Source organism: Accipiter gentilis, chromosome Z (assembly GCF_929443795.1).
Source record: "Accipiter gentilis chromosome Z, bAccGen1.1, whole genome shotgun sequence".
Lineage (NCBI taxonomy): Eukaryota > Metazoa > Chordata > Aves > Accipitriformes > Accipitridae > Astur > Astur gentilis.
This window is the reverse complement of record NC_064919.1, coordinates 56,781,950-56,804,475: the sequence shown is the minus strand read 5'-3', so window position 1 is coordinate 56,804,475 and position 22,526 is coordinate 56,781,950. Positions and strand designations below refer to the sequence as shown.

The 22,526-nt window shown below is 36.9% G+C and overlaps 1 protein-coding gene across 3 annotated transcripts in view; it reads left to right on the top strand.

The window, feature by feature from the left end:
- Window positions 1–22,526, top strand: part of UHRF2 (ubiquitin like with PHD and ring finger domains 2) — a 93,958-nt gene that overhangs the window by 7,562 nt on the left and 63,870 nt on the right. For 2 of the 3 annotated variants that reach the window (XM_049794304.1, XM_049794303.1), the window contains exons 2-3: window positions 7,694–7,936; window positions 12,179–12,441. In XM_049794304.1, the coding sequence (XP_049650261.1) occupies window positions 7,694–7,936; window positions 12,179–12,441 (506 nt within the window). Of the gene's footprint in view, window positions 1–2,548; window positions 2,633–7,693; window positions 7,937–12,178; window positions 12,442–22,526 lie in introns of those variants that run through there. The other variant, XM_049794305.1, reaches the window with a different exon arrangement.

The following is a 22,526-nucleotide window of genomic DNA, read 5'->3' as shown; positions in this document are numbered from 1 at the left end:
TTACTGAGAGTAAGACATTTGATGCCATCCAGTGTTACTGCTACCTTTTTCCTTGAGTCCAGGGCAGATCATTACCTGTTGAATAACACATGTAAGCAGTTAAAAGGGAGTACACTCTCTGATACAAAGACTAATTGTTGTTACCTTGTTAGTGGGATTTTTGGTGGCATAAGGGTCATGTCTTCAAACATTCCTGTAGGCTGCTTTGAGATGTGAATCTCATGGCAAAAAAATGACAGAACTGAATCTAATTTGGACCGTAATCTCCAGACACTAATAACTTGTTTGGTTACTGTTTTTTAAAATGTTGTGATCTGCCTGTATTCTGTTCTGGAGGGATATGGATCTAGAGTCTGTCAGAGAACTTTCTTGTCCAGATATTGTACCTACTCTCGTGTTCCATTATGATGTCATCACGCTAAAGAATACTAAGAGTGAATAAGAGCAATTATTTTTATCTTTTTTTTAATTGATGAGTAAATTCTTCTTCTTGAAGTGAGCGAATGATCTGCCATTTGCATCTGTTTATTTTTAACAGCAAGCTATGAAGTCCAAACTATTGAGAAATAAAAACATGAATCTTGGAGAACAGATTGTCAATGCTAGGACTTTTAATGAAACTGTGTAAATTAAAGTGCTTCTAGTGGCAAACAAGAAACATGTTTTTGAAGTCTCAATCTGTTTCTATTTGGGCTTTGCTTTCATTGAGGAGCTTGTTAGAAAGTCAAGGAGGAAAAGCACTAATAATGGTGACCTAGGGTTTCTTGGGTATTTCTTTCTAAGCATGATTAAAGTTATTTCCCATATAGTAAAGTAAACCTTTATTACAGTTAGTTTTTGCATGAGACTGATAGGTGTTGCTGTTTGGTTTCTATGAGGATCTTTGCTAAAAATGCCAGCTGCAATAAGGAACGGAGAGTTAGGAGAACATTCAGGAGCACCAAGGTGAAAACAGTATGAACAAGGTGTCTTTATGACTGTACAGTGTATATGCAAAACCCTTGTTTAAAATGTGGAGATCATAGAATCATAGAATTGTTTAGGTTGGAAAAGACCTTTAAGATCATTGAGTCCAACCATCAACCCAACACAACCGTGCCCACTAAACCATGTTTTGAAGTGCCTTGTCTATGTGTTTTTCGATACCTCCAGGGATGGTGACACCACCACTTCCCTGGGCAGCCTGTTCCAATGCCTGACAACCCTTTCAGTAAAGAAATTTTTCCAAATATCCAATCTAAACCTCCCCTGGCGCAACTTGAGGCAATTTCCTCTTGTGCTATCATAGTATAGTCAAGCCTGAATTTCAGAAACAGTATTCTGTAGGCACGTGAGAAGGAGCCACTAAACCTTGTGGATGTGCAGTCTTTGGTTAAACATGTTTGGATGTGGCTACTTGCCTTTTTATTCTTTTAGTATAATGGATTGTCTGAGTGGAGTTTCATTGTGCAGGGCCAGGTATATCATTTTAGACCCTGAACAGTTCCTGATACATCACTCAAAAAATGTCACTGATAGCAGCAGAACTGTGCGATGTGCAAGACCGACATGGGATGTTCTAGTAGGATGATCTCCAGACAAAGTATTTTTTGACAGAGCAGCCTGTATGGGAGCTGCAACAAGTACAGTTGAAACTAGAGTTGGTTGAGGAGGAAGTGTATCGACAGCACGTTAAACATTCCAATTCATATGAAGAAAGTAACCTTCAGTTATTGTGCCTACTGCTCTGAATGTGGTTCATAAATGAATTTAAAGATCCCAGAATCCTGAAGCATTCTCTTCAGATACCAGATATTCTAGGTGTAGGCTACAGTATTCCATGTGGAATAAAAAAATAATTGTTCAGGTTCTCTTTCAGCTTTGAAAGTGTAAGCAAACTGAGCGTACTTTGTGAATGGCTGAATTCCATGAGCTGAGTGTCTAATGTGCAGTAAAGATTATTGAGATTTTCTTGACCCGAGTTGGTCCCATTGGCCCAAAACTCACTGTTACATACTTAAAAGCTGATTTTGAATTTTCAGTTAGGCCTTCATTACTAGGTGCTGGTTGGAGATGTGTTTGAATGCTTCTGTAAAATCATTAAGTGGAATTCACAACTCCAGCAGCTTTCTCAGAGGCAGAAAAAGTTAGGTTTACATAAATCTTGAGATGGAGAATACTAGAAATTTTAGAAGTCCACTTTGCTTGCTTTCGGTAAGTACTGAGCTGCAAGTCGCAGTTTCTTGATTTCTTAAGACTAACTTACTCCCTGGGTAACTCATACAAACAACTCTTTAACCAAATTTTTTCTACTCAACTTGAGCTTGAAGCTCTTCACCCTTGCGCATTTTCTGTTAAAGAAATTTGTAGGGTGCATGTAATACCTGTGCAGAATAAAAGATTGATGTCACTTAACTTTTCATCATACTATGTTAATTAAAGAGCTCTTCTGCATTCATTGTGGTTTCTTTCATCTTTATTAGTAGATGTAGGCACTGCTCTAATTCTTGGAAAAGAGCCTCAGAAGATGCTCAAAGGCACACTTCCATAACTGATTAAAGATCTCTATTGTCAAGTGGAATGGCTGGAATGTTCCTGGGCTGGAATGACCCAGGAACTTAACTGTCCTGGATCACACTCTAAGATAAAAACAGTAGGTAATGTGTTCTTATAAGAGCAATTATGTGCTTTCTTGGGAGGTCTCTGTATGTGCTGTCTAACCCATGATGAGCTGTGCTTCTGCTGGGACTTGTAGACAATTTAATGTGATAGTAATTGGTGAATTACTTGTTGGGCATATATATTTTTTTTTCCAAGTGATGTATCATACAGTACTCTGCATGATCATTCATGTTTGTCGAAGTGCAGCTTTTACATGCTTTTAAAGTCATTTGTGGCTTGATGTTACAAGACAATTCTTCTAGCAGTGATAGTAGGTAGATATCAATTCCAGTATTGCTTTGCTCTACAGCTACTTCTGCGTAGTAGCGTAAGCATAGTGTTGTCTTGTCTTGAAGTATTTATAACAACCTTCTCTAGAAGTATTTTGAAATTGATTAGTGTCTATAACATGTGATCTATGAAAAACATTTGAAAGATGTAATCTGTTTCTCCACTTACGCTATTTAGTGTAGTGAAAGAGTGTTAGGTACACTAAATCTAGCTGCTCTTTAGTGTCACTTAATTCAGAATATGTTAATGAAGCCTTAAAGGCTTTTGAAGCATGACAGTCATTAAGAAGAAGAAAAACTGAAAGTGAAATCTACTGCTAAGGAAACAAATGCATTTTTTTTTTAATGACAGTAGGATCAGTAAAGCTAGCAAAATTTCATAAATGAAATTGCCTGTTCAGTTATTTTTGCTTTAGTACATATTCTAATCACCCATTAAGAAATCATAACTGACTTGAATGAGATACAGCTTGATTATCTGGTACTTGCTTGATTACATTTGTTTCTGGCTTGCGTGTATAAACTTGTGAATGACAAGTGTCCTTAAATGCTTAGTGAATGATTACGTAAACATGTAATGTTTCTTCCTTTTCTTTTAATACATGGTCCAGGCAAACATCTTCTCAGGGAATCTTCTTAGCAGCAGAATGGGACAAAATTGTTTATATATTTATATAAGTAACTTGTTGTTAGAAGTGAGCATACTATAAGGCTGACTGGCAGACTGGTCAGCACCTGTGCCTACAAATTGCCAGACTGTTTTTGATGAAATTTTTCAACCTTTCTAGGTTGAATATTTAACTTGTCTGTGAGGTTATTTGGGACTCAATTCAGTAATGCTTTCATGAATTTTGATGACACAGTAAGGCAGGAAATAAGAGGTGTGTGTGGGGGGGTGTTTGCATGTGGTTTTGTTTTTTTTGTGGGGTTGGTTTTTTGTAGTTCTTTTGGGTAGGAAATACTTTATTCCAGGTTGGATTTAAAATGCTGTTTGTCACTAGAAAGTAAGGTATCAAGCTTTTTCTCCTAGTGCTTGTTAATATCCAGACATAGTGGCAGGTCCTGAGTTTTCTGCATCTGATACTGCTTCAATAATACAATTTGAAAAGTCATCTTACAGTCCCTGGCCAACTTGGAAAAGAATAGGAGATGTAACACTGGAGGGAGGGACAGGTACGTTGTGCTGCATTAGTGTTCTCTTACTCTAGTAGTCTGTGATGTTATAGCCTTACTGGCCAAGATCCCCTTGTTATGTTAACATCAGTATAGTGTTAGTAATTCAAGAAACAATATCTTACAGTTCTTCTCTGCTTCTGTTGTGGAATGGAGTTCTTTAAACATTGATTGTTTTCCAACTTTGTTACTCCAACGATTTCAATTCAGTGGTGCAATAGTCCTGGGTATAGGTATACTTGTAGATACACACATTAGTTCTTGCAAGTCAAATAGCCTGTGAACTTGAGTTTTTGTGTTTCTCTACTTTGTTCCTAGAAGAAGGCAGGGTAGCAGTCATGGACTTGGTCTAAATTTATATGGTTGCTAATACTCTGGGAATGTATTTTTTGCTCATACTATAAACAGGTGCTTTTTTCTCTATCACACTGCCAAACACTACATCTTGCCTCATTTGAAGTGTGTTTATAGTAGTCTTCTCTCTGTTACTGTGCTTTCAGACTTCAGCATGACATCACTAGTCACAGAATAGTAATAAAATATTCCTGCAAAGAATACTGATTATAGAAAGAAAGCAAAAATCCCACAGCTACTTGGGCAGAGAACAGAATGCTAATTCATTATAAATTAGTACTGTAAAGTAGACAACTTTGCAGTCACCAGTTTATTCTGTTGATTGTTTAGTTCATGTTCATCAAAACTGACTTCTTTGATTCCTATGCATGAGTAGGTAGTCTGTGCATGGGCATGGGTGTTTGTGTCATTAGAGAAGGCTGCTTCTTACTCAAGGCCTAGCTAGCCTAGGTATGTCTTGCTTTCTGAACATGTTAAATATAACTATTCCTGGACAGGTGGCTTTTTTAAGGTTTTGGGTTTTTTTTTCCCCTCTTTCTCATGCTAATAGGGTGGATTCAGTTGTGGATTGAAGATATAACTTACGCTGCGGTCATAACTGATGAATAGATCACAAAGACTAGACAGAATACATTTTTTAGCTGAGTGTTAACTCTGGTTACCTGGTAGTGGTAGGTCATTCAGGCTGTTGAGATTTAGGTCTTCACTGAATTGGCTTTAAACTCCAGTACCTCAAAATATTTTTTTGTCAGCCTGCACATGGTGTGTCCTGAGAGAAAAGGATCAATGACAGTATTTCTTTGCTCTCACCTGTGTGTTGCCTACATACCCTCAGTCTACCAGGAGCAAGGTTATCCTTTTCTCTCCACCACATTAGCTTTCAGAAGATTTCCTTATACCATAGGATTCTAGAAATGGCACGCTGGAACCTCTGCCACAGCTTGTCCAGTCCAATTGGAACAGAAAAACGGAGCAGAAGTTATGTTGTCTTCAATAACATCCAATTTATTCCTTATTTCAGAATTGATCTATTTTGCAGATGTACTGCTGATTTTTTATTTTTTTTTTAAAGCATTTTGCAACAAAAAAAAATCATTTTGTGAGGGATTGAATCTTCACAGTGAGCCTGGAGTAGTGCTCAGAAGTAGTAGCAGCTCCAGAAAAGTGGATCTTGTCCCTGCCACCACCCCAGCCCCTTTCAAATGTATTATTGTGAGGTGATTATTTGTCTTTTTGGAGGGTTATTTGTGCTTTGAATCTAAGAATAGCTGTTTTTAAACTTCTTTAATCTTGACAGTGAAAATACAAACTTCTTGTGGCATGAGAAGCCCCCAAAACTGGATTGTCATAGGACTGCAAGAACACTTCTTTCCCCTTCATTAAAGAGTTTTCAAAAGCATAGGAACATATGACATAGTGGGACAGGAAAGGTTACTTAAACTTGCTGGTGTGTTTTGAACTGGTTTGAAAAGAGTCAGCTACACTGGTTGTTCCCACAGCTATTGACCAGACAGCTGGGTCGGTTTCAATTACATTGAAACAAACTATGACTACTCCTGTATATGTATCCCAGCTGTGGGGTACAGTAGTTATCAGCAATATAGAGAGTAATTTCTCTTTACAGATCATACATTCATGGAAGAACTGATTCATTTCTTGAGTGTCAGCTTATGTCTCTAACTGTCCTCTGCCCTTTAGAGTTGTTTTGAAAAAGCAGAGGGGTTGAAGGAAGGCACATACATTCCACTTCTGTCTCTCCTGAGATCATTTGAATGTCACAGATATGTTAGTGAGAAGCTGGAGAATTCCCTCCGATTTCTGTATTTTTTGTTCCTTCCTGCTCCGTACTTTTTCTTGTATTGATACCAGCCATAAGCTCATGAAAACAGATCTGTTTAAAAAGATTCCTGAAACACTGATGTTGAAAATAGCACCTGTTCTGGAAAGAAGTCACATAATTTTTTGTTGCAAAAGTAGTTTGGAAGCAGGTGGGAGTTTTTTTTAGTCATGCATGTTTCTCTCCCACTGCAACATGAAGTGAAACGTAACAAATCAAATTCTAGTTTTGATGTCCCAAAGCAATGTATTATATTTCTAGGTAAATTAAATCTCTGCTTCAAAGATGCTGTAGGTTAAGAGTGTTTGACTGAGCAAAGCAGCAGTGGTCACTAGTTCCTGGTTTTCTTCTCTCCTAGCATACAACTTGGCGTTTTTTGGTGTGAGCTTAATGGTAGGTAGGTGAGATCATTGGGTAAAATAAAGATAATAAAAGGTACCTTAAAGCTGTGAAGAATGGGGCCCAAAACAATGTTTTGTAACTGTGTGCTATATGTGATTGAAATGTCTACTCCTATGTATATTCTGGTGTTCTGCAGGATCTCATTGCATCTGGAATATAGTGGGGCCTGATGTACAAAGTTACTTGAGAGAGTGCTACATAGTGCATTTTTCTTCATTTTTATAATAGCTTTTAAGCTGACCAGTTAAAAGACTTACTTTCAGTGAATAACCTTGTTTTGATCTTGGGGTGGGGTCGGGGAATGGGGAACCTGGCTAAATCTGGAATAAAAATGTTTTTGAATGATCTCAATTTAGAAGATTTCCTGTAATAAACTTTAAGGCCTAGTATGTATTTTTGGTGTTGCTTCCCTCTAAGTGTAGTTGCTCTTGCACAATACTTTAAGGTCTAGAGTTTTGAAAAGTAAATGGAGTTGTATGTATATGAGGTTTTTTTATATCTAGATGTTTTGTTTAGAAAATAGTTTGTAAAATATTAGGGAAGTATCAGGTACTGCCTTCCTTTCTAGAAAAGATTGAGAAAGAGCGAATTGTGAAATTATGTAGTTGAAATGTACACAACACAAGGATTGTTTATTTAAAAATTCTCACATGTATTTATAGTTACTGTGTATATGATACAAGTGGCAACGTAGATCCTACCTGTTTTTTTACTAGAAAATCACTGCATTATCTTAGGTGTTGATGCATAATTAAAAGGTCTGAAGTCTGTAAAGGTCTGTTTCTAATTTTTCTGATATTTTTTTTTCATTGGATGAAATCATGGCTGCAGATAACTTGGTGAGAGTTTGTTTTTGCATATACTTGAGTCCTAGGTTTTTATTTACCTGAAACAGATGGCTTGCCTCTTCTGGTCTGTACTATTAGTAAAAGGAAGATTTGGAAACTACTGATGTACCTCAAGGTAGAATTTTACAAGTATACCTTTCTTTTGACAGCTAGAAGATGGACATACTTTATTTGACTACAATGTTGGACTAAATGACATAGTTCAGCTTTTGATACGTTCTGAGTCTGAAGCTCCTACCACTGCTTCTGTGACACATCAGGATGGAGAAGTCAATCCCTGTGTTCTTTCCAACTGCAAGAACAAAGTCAAAAAAACAAATAGTGGATCACCCAGTCAGCCATCTACATCATCTCGCTCATTTCTCATTGATCCTGGCATTGGATTGTACAAGGTATGTACAAACTTCAAAAGCTGGAAACTTACTTCACACTTGTGGGTTTAATTTTATTGTTAAAAAAATTTATTGTATAAAATTATGTATAGTCATTGCTTTTTTTTCATGATTTGACATAAATCAAATTGACTTCATTTAAGTTGACTCTTGCAGAGTCACGAAAGTGTCTCTGTACCAAGCTCACTGGTGTTGCAGGTTTCAGGAGAGTTCATGAACTCTGACACATTGTGATCTCCAAAACATGTTCTCCAAAAAGTTTAGAGTACCTGTGAAACAGAAATACTTTTTGTGAACAGAAGCAGCTAAGAAAAAAAAATTTGTGGAGAAGTGTAGCTTTTCCCTGACTTATTTTTTTTCCAAGCTTGGCAAATATTTGTTTTAACACTAAGGACTCAGTGCTGCATTAGAACTAGATAAGCTATGGAAATACACAATTTCTTTAAATTGTATGTGATGTAATGATTGCTGTTTTATTATAGGTTTTTTAGGAATCACCTATATCATATTCTTTGTTAGTTTTGTACCTCATTGATTTTTCGATATTGTCATGTAGGGTTACATCAGACTACCAGAATTTTAATTTAGACAGAAAATGGGTAGTTTCCAGATTGCTAGATCATTGGATATTTAGTAGGATATATATATATATAGGGAATGGTAGCATTTTACCTCCTATTTGGGTGTTTCTTTTGCATAAGAAATATCCATAGCAGTAATCCTTTATCTGGAAAATGTCCAAAATTACAGAGAAGGAAAAGGAGGTTGAAGCTACCATACATATACAGGTTGATTTCAGTTAGAGGAACACTGTTATTTAGACCTGTCATCCTGATGGGAAACTGTCCTACTTTCATGCAGACTGTTACTTTAATATTTTAGGTATTAAGGACAAGTGGTAAGTTACTTCTCTACATTGCTGTAGCATTCTGTGCAGTGAGCTTTACTCATTCTCTGATGAATCAAGGAGTCAAAAAGTCAGTAGCTTGAATATGGAGACACAAGTTTTTCTGTGCTTCTTTCTTTTACTTCTATCTCCATTTATTACAGTGGGAAAAAACCCAGTTCTTCAGCTCTGATGCTTTACAATTAATCAATGAGTGTAAAAGGTAATACAAGAAAGGATGGGGAGAATACTGGGGAGATGGGAGGCCACAGATGAGTTGATCAAATGCTAAAAATTATATCAGATAGTCTCTTCGCTGTTTTGTTTAGGATTAAAAGAGAAAATAGTACAGGGAATGGTGATATTGGCAAATGTACTTGAGGAAACGCATTCTGTTGAGTTGGCTAGAATTTTTGTGATCTCTAATTCTAGGGACCTAACACTTTCCTCTTTGTTACCTGTGAATTGATTACTTTTTCAGCCAACCATATGTTTTTAATGTAGAGAGAGAAAAATAAGGGTACAGTCATTGCATTGTTTGCTATTTGTAGATGACAGTAGGAACATGTAGAGGATTTCTACTTACAGAATCAGGAAACTTTTAAAAATATATTTTTAGCCAATAGTGTAATTCAAAGGTAGTAAACTTGTTTAATAAAAGTCAATTTAAAAGGCCATAAGCTAAGTTATGTTAGATGGCTAGATAGGTGGATGTATTTAATTATTTTGCAATTGCTTGTTTGTCAAGCAATAAGGAATTGTTTGGTTACAGGAAGGAATAGTTTGTTACAATTTTTTCTCTGAGGAAAGTCCTGTGCCTCACTGGATCTGCATACAGAGCTAGACTCAGCAAGATACCTGTTACTTACTCCATGTTATGAGTAGTCTCAGCCTCTGTGCCCTCCTTCTCTTTCTGATTTCAGCTACCAAAAGAAAAGGTAGTCATTGTGGAACCCGTAATTTTAAGAAAAAAGAAAAAAAAAAAAAGTGGTAGAGTTGATATTGGAAATAATAGTTAATAATTATTAAAGTATTGTTAGATGGTTAAAATAGTGGTTTAGACAGAGTTCCTCTGTGTGGTCATTGTATATTATGTAAATCAGAATGCTTTAGCTTGTTTTATATTCTACTTGTACCTGACATTTGATACTAAATGGACTCTGAAGGACTAGTAGTGGGTAGAATTATGTTCAACTCCTGTCCCTTGTTACTAACACTGAGAATTGTAAGTGGTGTCTTGTTTAAGAACTGGGGTTCCATCCCAAAATGGACTTGGCATGTGTGAAGGACATCATCTTGGCTAAGCAGAGTACCCATGGCTGATCTCCAATGCCAAAATGAGGAATAAAAGACAGGTTACAAGAGAGGAGTTGCAGTAACACTGGTTGGTCATGCAGGAATGATATTAGAAAAAACAAAACTCATTTATAAGCACGTGCATGTTTCCCATTCTGATTCTCGCACAGACTTCATAACTTTTCATCCAGAAATCTCTGGCTGTAGTAAAAACATCTTAGCTGAGAACTCTTAACTATCTGGGAATAAAAACCACACAAACTGAATCTGTAATTAGTAAAATCAGTATTTGTTTAATACTGTTCACAAAGAGCTACTAATAACCCAGTTCTTAAACCAGACACCAGTAACATAAAACAGTTGTCTGATGTTCCTCAGTGATCTCTGGTAATAATTATTGGCCCTTACTGTTTGCAAGGGTGGGAAGTCTGTTGTGTAAGTATGCATATCAAATTATGGAAGGATGCATTGGAGACAAACAATTAAGGGAGTTTGCACTGACTTTTTGTAGATTTTTAAAATTTTTTTTTTTCCTGGATCTGTTGATGATTTCTGACTTGGCTAACATGGCTTCTCTGGCACTTATAACTGGTCGCAAGAAGTGGCAGTGGATGGGGGAATCCTTGGTAGTGCATATCTCACTCAACTGTGTCTTTGAGAGGAGGAAGTAAAGAAGCACTTTGAGCTAGAACTAATTCAAACATGTAAGGTTGTGTAGGGATGCCTTCATGAGGATTTCTTCTAGAAGTTCCAGAATTCACTGTTCATGTTTAAAACAGATTGATAGATTTAAAATGAGGCTGTCCTTCTCTGATTTGTTTACTATGTGGCTGAAATTTTTGTCCCGGTGAAAAACTGTACTTTGAATACTGTTGGTTTTAAGAATAATAATTAAAAAACCCCATGTTGGTATTTTACATGGGAGGAAGAATAAAGGATTGAGTTTTGGAGGCCGTTTTAAGATGGTGAATGGGAAGAGTAAAATGCGAAGTGTTGCTTTCTTGGAATAAACTTGTTAGCTCAAACTGCTGTCAGTTGCATTTTCAGATACCTAAGGACTCCTTCACTCTAAATACTAAATGTTATTGAGTGCGTTTTTTGGCTTGCTCCTGTGAAAATACAGTAAGATCGTTCAGTTTATAGAAACTAGCCTTTGGGGTTAGTAAGAGTAAGTATCTTGTCTGCCACTGCATTGGTACTTGACAAAGGCTGTAGCTTAAACTGTGTATATATATGTATGTATTTCATATTGTTTATTATAGATGTTTTCTATGGTATGGCTGTGCAGAAGTTCTGTTGTAATAATTTTTTACACTTGGTTTACTGTTGATGGAAGTTTTCTTTAAATCTTTTTTTTTTTTCAGTATTCTCAGTATTATTAAAGGAACATCTGCTTAATTAGCTGAAAACTTGAGAAAATGAAACATGATTTAGGATAGTAAAATGGTTTGGTTGCTTAATACCAGTATTACTGTGAGTACAGAAGAGAGCAATTCTGGGAGATAGTTCCATTTCTTTCAGTCATAAGATTTTGACTGGCAACCTTGTTAGACTTGTTTCCTCTCTCTCCTTTAGTCTTGAAGGGTTAAAAAAAATCTTGCAGGCCAGAAAGATAGAAGGTTAAATAATAATTCCAAGTTGGAGGCTCAGGAAAGTCTTTAAAACCCTTGGTTGTGAGCTAGTATTTTAATACTGTGTATGTTTATTTTAGCCTTGAAGAACAAGTGGTAAAGCAAGAGGAAAGGATAAGGATAATAAAAAAAGATTAAGCTAACTTTCAGGTTTGAAGGGGGGGGAAAGAAGAAATCTAGCCTTCCTTTTTGAAATTACGTACAGATTATATTCATACTACATTTTAATGAGGGATGAGTAATAAAATACTGAAAGCGCAACATATTCATGACTGCATGTTACTTGAACTTGCTTAAGCTCAACTAGTTACTAGAGTTGATAGTTTTACTGATAAAGTTTAGTAGCATAGTAAATTGTCTTATTTATTTTTTTCTTAATTGGGATTAGATAAAAATAAGCATAAATTCATTACTGAATTTTCCTTCTAGATAAATGAATTGGTGGATGCCCGTGATGTCAGCATTGGAGCCTGGTTTGAAGCTCATATAGAAAATGTTACCCGAGCAACAAAAGGACATAGGAATGGTAAAGCTCAAGGAAAGAGTGGTAACACTTACAAAAGGACTAATGGAAATTTAAGTCAAGATCATTCTAGAGAAAATGCAAATAAGTTGGACAGTACACCATCCACATCTTATTCAGACTGTATGGACACTGATGAAGAAGCTATTTATCATATCAAGTACGATGAGTAAGTGCTCCTGATACTATTTTGAGGACATCACATGTTGTTATTTGGTTTGTATAAACCAAGAATTTCTTGAAGAAGCTTGGAATCAAAGAAAGCAAGTTCAATATTGCAACCAAGAAAAAAATTATTAAAAAATTTATAACACTTTTCAGTTGGATATAGTGAATCCATTGGGAGTAATGCTATTTTTCATGCCTAAATACTTGTCAAGTATTAATTCTTTGTCTTCATGAAACTTAAAATCCATCCTTATATAAAAAAAAGAAACTATATAACTGAATTTTTCCTGTGGGTTTTTCCAAGTAAATATTGTTTTAATTTTTATTTTTTACTATTCTCTGTATATTCAATTCCTCTCATTGGAGCTGAAGGAGAACTCTCGTGAGAGTAAATTTTGTTACTTGATCTGGATCAATTTTATTCCAAATAGAACAATTGTGCACAAACTTGCAGGTCTGCACTTCTGGTAAAGGTTTGTTATAGAGAACTTTGTGACTGAGGGCATGAAATGGATTCTGAACTGGAGAGAGGACATTAAGCGTGGGTTGTGGGTTTTTTTTGTGTGTTTGTTTCTGTAGTAAAAACAAATTCCAGAGCCTGCAATGTGTGGGTGGGAAACCCTGAGTTTGGAAGGATTTCTTATTAATGAACAGGTTTTACACCACTTCATTTGCTTGAGAAATTGGTCCAGATTTTTTTTTTTTAAAATAACATCTGTTAAAGCATTAAGTTAAGCTTCCAAACAAATAAAAATTTGAGTTGAGGATTCTTAATTTTTGGTACTGAGGTTAGTAAAAATACTGTAGTTTGTGCAACCTAACATAAAGGTAGAAGGCTGTAATGTATATTCAGTATTAACTAAATGTGCATTTTCAAAATACGTTTTTAGAGGAGCTATATCAACTTTAGTTATTTTAATACGTAGCTGTGAATCTGACTTAGTGCACTTTTTTGTTGCTCTTACTAGTAGCAGATACAATTTAATGCACTTTTTTAGCTATGTTAAGTTCAGATTCTGTATCTGCATCTGTGTAAATTTTCTACTTAAAATGTCGGAGAATTACAAAAGTGGAAATAGAAATGTAAACATTTCGTTGGATATTGTGAGAAATACATGAAAATAACTTAGTCAACCAGTATGATCAAAATGAAAATACTTTCTTCTGAATTTACATGTTTATTGTGGTGATTTCAAAGACCTGGCTTTAAGATTACCTAATTTTACAATAATGTGGATACATGTAAGTTAGCCGTGGGCAACCATTTCTGAGAAACAGTGTTTGTAACTGTTGCAGTGAAATTATGTTCCTTTTTTGTAGATATTGTTGGTTTTCATGAGTTAAAAGTACAAAAGTAGAAAATGTTTCACAACAGGTCTGATTTTTCTTTGGCATATTCAAACTTAAAAAAGAAGATTGATCTCTATTTATGTGGACTTCAGGATCTACCTGTCACCTTTCAGCAAGTGGAGACAGTCTTTTTACTGTAAGATTATGTATAGCAGTTGTGTATTCCTAGCCAACAAAATTAGGTAAGGCACAGAAACACAATGTCACAAGGTAGTTGTTGAAGTCACAGTTCTTTAACAGATCAGTCTAAGGTATTGGAAGTTTGAGCTTTTGGAAAGAAAAACTGTTGGAAGGCTTTCTGGAAAGTGAGACTTGTACATTTATCAGTGATTGGGTTTTTGATGAATGTACTGGTACAAATTGTTCAAGGTCTCACTTTTTTTCTTTTAGTGTTACCTAATGTGCATATTCATATGGTAGCTATGTGGGCACTCACACCACTTTGTTTTCATACATTAGCGTTTACCTTTGATGTCTGTAGACCACACATATATCCTGCCACCTATGTGCTTGATGTGGATAAATAGGGAGGTCATGGTGTGCTTTGCCACACATTCATTCTCTGCTACAGAAATTGTTTCATCTACTTTATCTCTTCACTCCTGTTCTTCAAGGTTCATATTTTACTGCTAGTACGATCTTCTTCTGCAGTTAACTGTTCCTGGGTGTTTTGCTCTTCATGTTTGGACTGTGCATATTGCTGCCAGATGTACTTAGAGTTCTCTAGTCTGTCCTTGCTGTGTTGTTTTGGAGAAGCTCCTTTCCCTTTTATCTTCTCTCTTAAAGACGATGATTCTCTTGGGTGGCATAATTTCAGCTCTGCCTTATCTACAACAGGTATATTCTTAAAAGATGTGAAATCACTTATTGTTATCTGAAACAGAATAAAAATGGCTTACAAATGGATGACATGAGTGTGGTGCCTGTAAAGCCATCAAAATTACTGGAATACATTGGAAGGAATATGTGTCAGAGGTGGACACAGGTCCACAACTTCTCGAATTGTCACTGATGCTCAGTTTCCAGACTGGTTCTCCCTCTGTACCTGTTATATCCTTTCAGTTTGGAGAAAAACTCACCAAAAAGAAGGTTACAGTTGAGGGCTATGTCACCTGTAGTGCATTGACTTGGTCTACTCCAGCCCCTTCGCTCTGATCTGAGGCTTCATTGTGATGAATAGTAAATAAACTTTACTGTACCACTGTACCATGTGTTGTGGCAGACTTAGTCCTGTGGGGCCTTAGGCCCCTCTGGTACACTTCCCCCCCCCCCCCCCCCCCCCCAAAAAAAAAAAAAAAAAGGAAAAAAAGAAAAAAAGAAAAGCAACAACAAAACAACTTCAAGCAACATCCTTCCCCTCCTCCCCTTGCCCCCAGTGGTTGGAACCAGTAACACCAATGGTGATTTTTATGTATGAGATACTGGAAATCTTTGCAACCCCATCTCAGGACTGGGTTTTCCATCATTATAGGCCCAGTTCTTGCAACAAAGTCCTCTAGGGCAGGCCTGTCTCACATCAGTTGTCTCCAAAATACACAGATCCACGTCTTGACTCAGATGAAGGCCTGAAACTGTTCTTTGCTTTCTTTTCTTAGCTGTCCCATGGGTATTCACACTGTATTCATCGATTCAGGACTGAGTTCTGTGTTGTTTGACACCATCTATCTCAGAACTGCGTAGCTGGGAATTTTATCCAAAAATGAAACTTCATCTCAGTAATTTTCTCATAGACTGTGCTTGTCAGGGAAGTTCACCTTTAGCCTTAATTGCCTGACTAATTTATACTGGAGCACACTTCTCTCTACTTCGAAGATTTTTGGGGGTGGTAAGAAAATCTGTCAAAGAGCATGAAGAACTAGTTAAGAATATTCATCCAAAATGTGTCCAGAAATTGTGGTGTGTTTACCCTTCCTCCACCAGTTTCAGTAAGGGATAATGCTGCCCTAGCCAGTGGTTCTATGTAGTCCTGTGGCTCTGCATTGAGGAGGTTGGGTCTGTACTGACTTGCTTGTATGTTCCACACCTGATTCTTTGACAGTAGTTAGAACAGCATCAACAGATCTGATGTTCATCTGGCTTTGGTTTTCTAGCTGGAAACATTTGACAGTCCCATCAAGTGGAGAATCCAATCAATCATTAAGTCTTCTTTCTTAACAAGGTAACTTTTAGGTCATCATGTTCTCCTAAGAACAGCTGTTCTTAAAGGATGAAGCAGGACTTGTCCATCCCTTAAGTGAGAAAGCTAGTTTTAGCAGTAGTGCTGCTAGATTTACATGTCACAAGTTCTGTACAAAACTTAAAATACATTGTTTTGCAGTTTTAGGTTTGGTAAAACCCACTTTCTTGTAATCCTTCACTTCATAGGAGTGTACCTCCTCTGAGGAGCTCTTTTCATTTGTTCCTCTCTTATTTCCACTTCTTGTTTAAATAGTGTAGTTACAGTGAATGGGAAGTGGGAAAATATGGCAGAGCTCTTCTAGCAAAGAGCTTGAGAGAAATTAACCTTTCTGAGCAAGAGCTTAGTTATAGTAATTTCAAAGGGGTAACTACCTTACGGCTAAACAGAACTCTCCTACCAGCTGTGACTGCTACAGAGGAGGTACACGTATCCCTCCTTGATTTTGTACAGAACAGGACAGCTGAGCTGTTTCTGTTGTGATTCCCACCCACCCACCCCCCACCCTGAGGCTGTATGCTTAGCATTTAACTAAATTGCTGCAATAGTTGTAAGGCCCATATATTTCTGCAGAGAGATGGCTCTGTTTACAGAAAACCTAGTGCCATTTGGAGGAGCAGAACTTCTCCAGATTGAACTGGAGTCACAGTTCCTGATAAGCTCAAAGATGCAAAAGGCTTGTGGTGCTTGTTTAAGAGCCCTATCTTCATCAATGAGGAAGAGACCAAAGTATCAGCTTTATCAATACTGACCTTCAGTCAGTACCAATTCTTTTGGCATCCAGTTGTGGCTATACACCTTTTGCATGATAGTCCATATTCTGCATTCAGTTTCTGAATACAGCCTTTCCCTGGAGACAGCATTGTTTACAAGTGTGTTCCTATTTCTACCAGTATTGTCTTCCTCCCCTTTTGCCACTTTATTCAATGTATTTCCATTTCGCCTTTGCATTTGTTGGTATCACGAAGAACCACTGAAGTTTTGGAAGTCAAGGGTGTGCTATCAAGTTTCATACACTGCTGTCGTACATTTCTTTGTTCTGCTCCGAGCAACTGTTTTTTAACACAGAAGATGATGATATGAACCTGTCTTGAACAGAAGAAAGCTGAATCCCTATTTGAAAGGACTCATGAGGAATCCAACACATGCTTAGATCCTAAAGTTAACTGAGATAACTGTAGGTAGTTTCCACCACAGCTTGCTTAAGAATCACCTCTAAATCAGGAGCGGGATATTTCAGTAGCTTAGTGTGGCACCACTAGGACATGTCTGACAGTGCTGTCACACAAAAGTTTACCCTTTCCCCTTAACTTACTCTATTCCATATTTGTTGCGTGTGCACCACTGGATATATACTCAGTCTCAGGCAGACAGTTCTCTCACTTTGTGTTAGGTTCTTGATGGTTAGCTCTTCTCTGAAGTAGTGGAAAGACTTACTGATGTGCAAACAAATGCTGTCTTTTCCTGTTTAAGTAATTTGTAACAAAGGCCTTCCATTTGAGAAGGCTTTCAACAGTAGTCACAGGAAAGCTGGATGTTTGTGCAGCCTGAGACATGTCAGTATGCCTACCTATATGGAAGTACAGATTTAGTATGGCTCAAGTGTAGGTAACTTTTTCAGGGCTGTCGTGTTTGGCTGGTGATACCTCTCTCAGGTTTTATATCAATCAACAAAGAAGTTTAAATTAAATCTTGAGGTAGTATCTGCATGATGTGTCATAAAGAACACTGTTTGTGGTTATTTATTCTAGGGAACCAGATACTTTACCAAGAATTCTCTGTTACCTTCATGCTTAATATGAGCTGTGGAGTGATGCCCTCTGAACTTTTTCAGATGTGGAAGTAGTCTGAGGTCTCTGTCTCAGCCAGAGAGATGATAGTCAAGTCTGTGTTGGTTCTATGTAGAATGTGTTGGATGTTTTTATGATCCATAAACATTTACATGAATGTCTTTGATGCTGTAAAGAGCCTGTCTGAAAAGCAGTGTGAGGTAGGATGGCACTGAGTTACGTGCCCAGCCTGATTCTGGCAATTTAGGTAGCTAGATGGCCATTACTATTAGTTGTGAGGATTCCTAAAAGCTTTACCAAGTTCCTGGATTTGTGCAGACAGACATTAGAGTATTTCTAATAATAGATTTATTAAGAGTAGATTTTAACTTTTTCTCCCCTAGGTCTTAATGTTCCATTATACTAAAATAGACTTTGTCGTTAGTGAACAAGAGACTTTAACTTGATGGACTTAAATTTCCAAGTACATTAGGGTTCTTGTCCATTAGTGTCCCTCTTCAAGGAGAAGCTCTTTGGTTGATACCTTTTTTTGTCTGATGGATTTTGAGGATTATTACGTTAGTCCTTGCTTCCGTATCAGTACGCCATCTTTCAGTGGGTTTCCCAGGCTCCTCTCCTTGCACTTCAGTGAAGTTAATGTTTCTTCTGGGTTTGGTGAGAATGCTGCACTGTCTGAGGGATCTTCATCATTAATGGAGTAGAAAACTGATAGTTGATGTTAACCTTCAGAGCCTGTGGCAACCAGCTTGCTACTTCTATTCTTCAGCAAGATGACTTCTCTCACTTCTACCCTCACGTGCAGGGAGAATGACTGCCTGCATATGGGTTTCAGTTTTGTGTTGTGGTTTGTTTGGTTTTTTTTTATATTGCAAGATTTCTTTTGGGACCTAGTCTAGGTTTTGACTTAAACTAAGATTCAGCCTGCTTCTGATTTTGGTTAAAAAACTAGTTTTCCTGTATTATTCTTAAATTGTGTAGCTTTTCTTAAGTTGGATAGAATAGGCATTGTACAACTTGCTTGGGACCAATTACTTCAGATGGTCCCTGTGTCTCTTTGTGCGGCTAGCTGGATGATCAAAAGATATGGCCATCTTAGAGATGTTCTCAGTGGATGCTGTTAATTTGAGCATCTGTTGTAACACTGCTAAGGCAGACCTTAAGTTGCAATATACTTCAAATTCTGACATTATTAAAGAATGCCACCATTTTGGATATCTGTGGAATATTAGTACTAGCTGTTGCATGTGATTAGAAACTATGCTGTCCTTGGATGTGATCCTACAGTAATTACTGTGTAATGAAGAAATTGGAAACCCGCTTTGTCTGAACTGTGGGTGTGGGGAGCTACTGACTGTGCCTATAGACTGATGGAGGTAAATAGAAGACATGTAAGAGCAACTAGTTTCTCTGAGGTATCATTTCCATGTGCATGTTCATCATTTATCTATCCTGAAGCCTGTATGCTGTTGGGGTTTTGAAGCTAAGTAGAACCAACCGATGTTTTGTGCATGCAAAAGTCAGCATATAAGAATATGCCATCACCATACCTGTAAGCTTCAGTCAGTATGTCTCTCTCACTAGCCAGTTGTTTTCCATAAGCTGTGTAAAATGTCAGAAAAATAAAAATTATTGAGGAAAACACCACAGTAATTTTAGACCCTCAGATTATAAAAGGAGTCAAAGAGAAGATTAGTATATGTGGTAGCTTGTAATAAAAGGGGACTGATCTCAGTGATGCTGGACTCCTGTGTTCCTAACTGTAAATTGAACTAATTCAGTTGTATTAGTCTGTTAGTGGTAGCTTTCATTTCAAGATGGAAGGTTTGCTGTTAAACACTACTAAAATGCATTGACCCGGCAACTCAATACTCCTGTGTTTTCATTTTTTGTTTCTGCTTCTGACTGAGAAGCATTTGTAAGACTGGCTGGCTTTTTTTACCATTTTAAGCTTATTTGCTTCTGTTTCTGAAGTGTTTGAGTCACATTAGGGGCATAGATGCCTCATGCTAGCTGAAAGAAGTACAAACATAGGAACTTGGGCAACAAACTTTATTTGGACAGATGAGGAACAATGCAAGATGAAAAAAAATTTTAGGAGGAAAAAAATTGGGAGGGATCTTACTTGAAATACTTATTTTTTTTAAAAAAGTTCATTGCCCAGATCTCATCCTGCTCAAATGGAAAACATTTATTCCTGTATTATTTCATGTTGTAGGAGCTTTGAAAGTCTTTTAAATGCAGGAAGACAAGGTCTTTAGGTACAAGGGGAGTTCTCATTGTCAAGAATATTAGGTTTTTTTATTTAAACCTTTTTCTTACATATCTATTCTATTTATTCAGGACTAATCAGGGTTGCAGACAGTAAGAGAAGTTCACCTTGAAAGTGGTGTGAGGAGAAACAGTTCCCAATGAAGGCTAAAGGTATTACTGATCATCATTTTTATAAAGGGAGGAGACAAAATTTAAAAAACTCTTAACTTATTTTGTTTGAAAGGCTGTGACAGCTTGGCACTGTAAAATGCTCTGTCCTGCTGTAGCCGTTATCCTTACCAAAAGAGTCTTGCCTGTTTCAGGTGAGTTTCATTTATAGTCCAGGCTGTCATTAACCTTTGAAAAATAATGAATTTACAAACAATTCTGCATTTTCTTTATATAAGAAATAATAATTTTCTTTATATTAAAATTAGGATTTCACTGTATTGTCATAGAGGTCAATAATTTTAGTTGTGCTGTGTAAGTAATATGCAAGACACAGGTTGATAGGTGGAGAGCACAGAATATTTTGAGGAAATGAGAAGAAAAGTTTTAAGTACTACCTGGTCAAGAAAAATAATTGCTTTCTCCTTGAAAGTGTCTGCTTAGCTGAAGAGATCGTCAAGAGCATAATAGTCTTAAACTTGCTATTCCTTTCTTCAGGAATGGTTTTAAGATCAGACTTGCTTAACAGGTATATTTTTCAGAATATTTTTGATGTGAAATGTTCAAATAAAGGTAGCAGGCTGGGATTTAATAGAATGTATCTGAGAATTCACACGGGTGGCACTGTTGATAAATTGATTTTGGAGACCAAAAGACATTATGGGGCATTGTGAGATGAGGTGGCCACTGCGGCTTCCTCTTAACCTTACTTCCCAACTATGTGCATCTGATAGTTAAGTTACATTGAATTTGGTAGTTGTGTGACTGTGCAGTGACGTGTTCTTGCTTCCTAAATATCTAAAACCTAATGTTCACTAAGTGAATATTCCTGGGTTTTATGTCACTGATCCAGTCAAATGAATTTGCCCAGCGGCTGCACAATGGGGGCAGAACAGGGGGAAAAAAAATCACTGCTCTTTGAGAGGTAGCTGCTTTGAGCAGCATTAGTGGAATTGCATGATGCAAACAGTTATGTTTTGTCTTCTGCGAAGAAATGCCAAAATACATCCCCTTGCGCACAATGTATTTCTCAAATACCTATTTTAAACATGTTTAACTGAAATATTTGACCTTTTTCTTTATATACATCAAGCACAGGAAGTAGTGCTCATCAGGAAGGTGTATGCTGTCAAATTCCTGGCAGTAGTTGCAACAATTGAAGTTAGGAGACTGGAGAGTAATTTCTTCTGAAGGATACTAAGTTAATGGGTAGAAATATGAAGAAATGTTGGGAGCTACAAACCATAGCTTCATTATGGCACCTGTTATCTTTGGTTCATGTTGGCCACTTTAGAATTTCAGAAGAGGAAGAGGAACGAGAGCTGTATCACCTGCTCAGTAGAATCGTATCGCAAGACAGTCTTTTCCTAAGGGAGACGCATCGGTTTTTTGACCTTATGTCAGTAACAAACTTTTTTGTAGCTGGTGTGAGTGACTACTTGGAACACCTCTCCTAGCTGCATAATTTTGTTTTCTAGTCTCTAATATCAGTGATTAGTTTGCTTATTCAAAACTTTCTCTCAAATGGATTATTAGACAATGCTAAAACAATAGGAGACCTGTTAGGTCACATGGAAGTCTTAATTCTTTACATCCTCGTCAGAAAAAGAGTGCCATTATGATGTGGCTGTCTAGGCATATTAGTTCAAACTTAAAAGCATTTTGGGCGAGTGGGCTGCACACTGCTGCTCTTGATCTCAAGAAGTCGATTCCTTTTAAGATTCCTTGTCCCCTTTGCAGTGGATTTCCTGACTGCATAATCTGTGTTTTATAATCTCAAGGTGTTTGCATGTATTAGTCTTAAGGGTTTTCACAACTGGCATTAATTGTAAGGCTTTGATTTCTAAGGATGTAGGCACTTTACGCAAACTGAAAAGGCAATGTTTGAGGAGAAATCCAGATGTTTCTTGTGCCTCTTTAGAAAGCATATGAAATGGAGGGAAGCTTTGCTGTCCGAGTAGTTGTTTGAGACAACAACTGAGATGTCAACAGTTAACTTTTGTTTTTTTCCTTTAAAACTGATACTTGGCTGAAAAAATGGTGTTGTCAGTGAGAATGTGATTGAACTCCTTCTACTTATTTATTTGTCTTTAATTAGCTGTAAGTGTTCTCCTTGCACAGTCACAGAAATGAACACCTGAGGAAAGGTTTTTCAAAAAATAAGTCTTTCACTAATTGTGTGACTTGTTTACTTCACTAGCTAGCACACAGGATGACCTGTTTTTCATTACATTCACAGTATTTAGACTCATTATTACAACAGTTTTGTATTAAAAATTCAACCTTATGTGTATTTCTTACAGCTTCTGAACTTCTGTTTTGATACTCTGGTTCCAGTTTGTTGTCTTTCAG